This window comes from Manacus vitellinus, unplaced genomic scaffold (genome assembly GCF_001715985.3).
Source record: "Manacus vitellinus isolate BGI_N305 unplaced genomic scaffold, ASM171598v3 scaffold_142_pilon, whole genome shotgun sequence".
Taxonomy (NCBI): Eukaryota; Metazoa; Chordata; class Aves; order Passeriformes; family Pipridae; genus Manacus; species Manacus vitellinus.
The window spans coordinates 220,891-224,551 of record NW_021939017.1 but is presented as its reverse complement, the minus strand read 5'-3'; the positions used below and the strand labels follow the sequence as shown (position 1 = coordinate 224,551).

Here is a 3,661-nt window from a genome sequence, read left to right as displayed (position 1 = left end):
CCACACCGGGCCAGGCCCCACTTGCCTCAGGCGCCCTGCCCTGAGTGGGTTGCCCCATACCTGAGTGGGGTTGCTCATTTCAGGGCAACTGTCACAGGCGTCCCCAACACCATCCTCATCCCGGTCCGTCTGCAGAGGGTTGGGCACCTTGGGGCAGTTATCCAGCATGTTGGGAATCCCTGCGAGGACAGCACTGGGTGGTGGATGCCCTTCCCCAACACACTGGGACAGCCCCCCTGGCACAACCAGGCCACCCCAGTAGCCACTCACCGTCCCCATCGATGTCGTTGTCACAAGCGTCCCCCTCGCCGTTGCTGTCCGTGTCCCGCTGGTCATTGTTGGGCACGTTGGGGCAGTTGTCACAGGCATCCCCGAAGGAGTCGGTGTCCGAGTTCTGCTGGTCTTTGTTGGGGAAGAGCCGGCAGTTGTCCTGCGGGGAAGAGGACAGGGATGCTGCTGCTGCTGTGGTGGCTCACAGACAAGAGGCCACAGTCCCCCAGTGGTCAGGGTAGGAGGATGTCTCCAGCATGCTGAGCCACCAGCCTGTTGCTCCCCAAGAGAAGCATCTTGAGGGACTCAGGCCTGAGCCAAAAGGAGAAGCTCTCCCAGAGCCACCATCACAGCCACCCCCCCAGCACAGCCACCTCCACGTTCTTGACGCCATCGCCATCAGCGTCATCATCACACTGGTCCCCAATGCCGTCGTTGTCGGCATCCTCCTGCCCGGAATTGGGCGTCAGGCGGCAGTTGTCCTGCGGGGAAGGGGAGGAGATGAGGTCTGGAGCACAGCTCTGCTGTAGCCCCTGCACCCCACACCCCCTGTGCCCCCTCCAGGAGCCCACCTGCTTGCAGTGCTTGTTGTTGTCAATGCAGGGCAGGGGCTCGTCCGGGTAACCGTCCAGGTCCGTGTCTGGCCCACACACATTGCCATTGCCAGCCCAGCCCACGTTGCACTGAAGAAAAGAGACCAGGGGCTGGGAAGGGCCCTGGCAGGACCAATGGTGCCCCTGCCATAACCCCCATGCCCCCTGCCAGCCCTGTCCCCCGCTCACCGCACAGGAGATCTCCCCGTTTCTCTCGAACAAGCAGAAGCCGTTGATGTCGCAGGGGTTGGTGGTGGTGGTGCTGCAGGACTTTTGGGGGACGCAGCCCGACGTTTGGTTCCCCGCAAAGCCCGACTTGCAGGGACCACACTTGAAGGAGCCCTGGAGGGGGAGAGAGGGCAGGGGCGGGATGAGGGGAGCTGGGTGGCCCCGGGAGCCAGGGAGGGAGCGGGACAGCGCTGCTCACCAGCGTGTTGGTGCAGATGGAGTTGGGGTCGCAGCCGCCGTTGTTCCCATCGTTGCATTCATCAATATCCGTGCAAACCTGCGAGCAGTGTGGGAGAAACCCTCACCTGGGGCCTTCCCCTGCCCATTCCTGCCCCCCTGGGAAGTTGCCCTCCTCACAGGCAGTGCCCCACACTCTGGAGTACCCACGGGGACCCGGCGGAGTCCTGTGGCACCTCACTCACCTGCTTGCTGGCCTTGGCATAGTCCACCCCCACACCAGAGACGGTGTTGCCTCGATAGCCACGGGGACAAGGCTCACAGCGGAACCCAGGGGACGTGTTGATGCACTTGGAGCCAGGGAAGCAGGGGTTGGCATGGGCACACTGCAGCACCGGGAAGAGAGACCGGCTTCACCCTCGGGCACAGCATCGGGGTGGCTGCTGCTGTCCCAGCAGGGCCTTTCCTGAGAGGAAGCATCCTCTGCCTGCACTGCCCCGGCAGTGCTGGGGCTGCTGGTCTCCCCAGAGCGTGCCCACCTCCTCGATGTCGGTGCAGTGCGTGCCGTTGCCCTCCAGCCCCGGTGGGCAGGGCCCGCAGCGGTACCCGGGGTACTCGTACGTCTCCATGCAGTCCACCCCGCTGAAGCAGGGGTTGGGGTTGCAGCGGGACCGTTGCTCGTGGAAGCCTGAGGGGAGGACAGGCAGATGAGGGGTGAGACAAGGCGGCCCTTTGTGCCCCCCTGAGGTGGGGGCAGAGCCTCGCCAGCACTCACCGCAGACCTGGCACTCCATGATGGTGTTGCGGATCAGAGACATCTCCTTCACCTGCAAGGCAGCAGAGCGTGGAGCATCAGGGGGTGCTGGCACCGTGCTCTAGGCAAATCCGGCCCAGGGAGGGCTGGTACCCCCCCACTGTCCCACCTGGTCCCTAATGTCTTCCCGCAGCTCCGACAGGACCCGGTTGAAGAGGGTCAGCTGCGTGACCAGCGCCTTGGTCTGCTCACCTGCCAGCAGCAGAAAGGACAGGGTCAATCCCAGGACAGACACAGCCCCCTGGGGACATAGGCCAGGACTGCTCTGCCCACCAGCACTGAGCTGGGAGGACAAGGCAGTTGACAGCCTGTTCTCCTCCCTGGTTCACACAGGATCTCTTTCCCCATAACACAACCCGTGCCTTTTGATGCACCCTATGTGGGGCACTGGGACAGGCTGTGGAAGGGTTTCTGCCTCTGTGGAGCCCCAAATGCCTCAGGCCAGGGAATGGGGAGAGCAGAGCAGGGACTCACCCAGGATGGAGGCCAGCACACTCGTCACTGCAAGGAGAGAGACAAGATGTTACCAAATGCTGCCATCACACCCCGGCAGCATCACCTCACACAGTCACTCCCGGTCAGCACGTGAGCAGCGCTGGAGCTCCCACCTGTGTGGGGACCCTGGGCCAGGAGAGGCAGGAGCACCCGTCCGTGCTGTCACCCCCCACCTCCCTGTCCCACAGCACGCACAGGTGACCCCGTAAGCCCCCCAAGCCATTACCTGCACTGTGAATGGACTCATCTCCTTGGAAAGGGCACTCACTCAGGGCCCCCACACGGCTCATGGACCCGCCCAAGATCAGCTTCATGGACTCCACGAACCCCTGATGTACGTGGGGAGATACAGCCAGTGTGGGGGGGCTCTGCCGATCTCCAAGGGCACGGTGGTGGGGGTCTCGGTCCCCCCAGCACTCACCTGCATCCTCTGGTAGGCCTTCTGCCCCGTGCGCACCTCGATGGCCTCCACCTCGGCCAGGGGGATCTCGGACAGCTCGGGCAGCCCCACGCTGGAGTCCATCTGCTTGCAGTCGACGTAGAGCTCCACGCTCAGCGTGTCCCTGCGCAGCCCGCTCAGGCGCACGATGATGGAGTGGCTCTGCCCGTCCGCCACGTGCGCGTGCTGCAGGTTGACCGAGTGCACCTTGTTGTCCTCCCGCAGGTACCGCACCAGGACTGCGGAGGAGCGGGGAGGGGCCGTCAGCTCCCCCCGGCACCGGCAGCACCCCGGGACCAGCAGGCACCCACTGCTGCTCCCCGTGAGCCCCTTGGACGGCAGGAACTCAGTCCTGTTTCCTTCAGAGCACTGGGGCAGGAGCAGGACCAGCCCATCCCCACACATGGGGCACCCACCCACCTTTGTTGATCTTCCCCACGACCGAGACCTCCAGCCACCGCGTGTTGTCCTTCTTGGAGTAGAGGCCGAAGAGGGTCCCCCCCTGCTTGGGGGGCAGGCGGAAGGTGGACAGGAGGTACACGTCGTTGACGGTCAGGAGCTCCATGCGGATCTTGTGGGCCACGCTGGCCATCTGCCGCACCTCGCTCACCAGCAGCAGGTCAATGACTGCGGGAGCCGAGCACC

The 3,661-nt window shown here is 64.3% G+C and overlaps 2 protein-coding genes across 2 annotated transcripts in view; one reads left to right on the top strand and one right to left on the bottom strand.

Annotated features, from left to right (window-relative positions):
* LOC108642870 (thrombospondin-3) overlaps positions 1–3,635 on the bottom strand; it is a 14,023-nt gene extending 10,388 nt beyond the window's left edge. Inside the window, exons 1-14 of the mRNA XM_029958157.1 lie at positions 3,437–3,635; positions 2,999–3,255; positions 2,804–2,906; positions 2,557–2,583; positions 2,192–2,274; positions 2,044–2,095; positions 1,808–1,956; positions 1,514–1,654; positions 1,291–1,368; positions 1,053–1,205; positions 843–953; positions 645–752; positions 271–430; positions 61–179 (exon numbers count right to left, since the gene is read on the bottom strand). Coding sequence (XP_029814017.1) covers positions 61–179; positions 271–430; positions 645–752; positions 843–953; positions 1,053–1,205; positions 1,291–1,368; positions 1,514–1,654; positions 1,808–1,956; positions 2,044–2,095; positions 2,192–2,274; positions 2,557–2,583; positions 2,804–2,906; positions 2,999–3,255; positions 3,437–3,608 — 1,713 coding nt within the window. The 5' untranslated portion in view covers positions 3,609–3,635. The remainder of the gene's footprint in view (positions 1–60; positions 180–270; positions 431–644; positions 753–842; positions 954–1,052; positions 1,206–1,290; positions 1,369–1,513; positions 1,655–1,807; positions 1,957–2,043; positions 2,096–2,191; positions 2,275–2,556; positions 2,584–2,803; positions 2,907–2,998; positions 3,256–3,436) is intronic.
* A 4-nt stretch (positions 3,636–3,639) lies between these two features.
* MTX1 (metaxin 1) overlaps positions 3,640–3,661 on the top strand; it is a 5,919-nt gene continuing 5,897 nt past the window's right edge. Inside the window, exon 1 of the mRNA XM_029958156.1 lies at positions 3,640–3,645. Coding sequence (XP_029814016.1) covers positions 3,640–3,645 — 6 coding nt within the window. The remainder of the gene's footprint in view (positions 3,646–3,661) is intronic.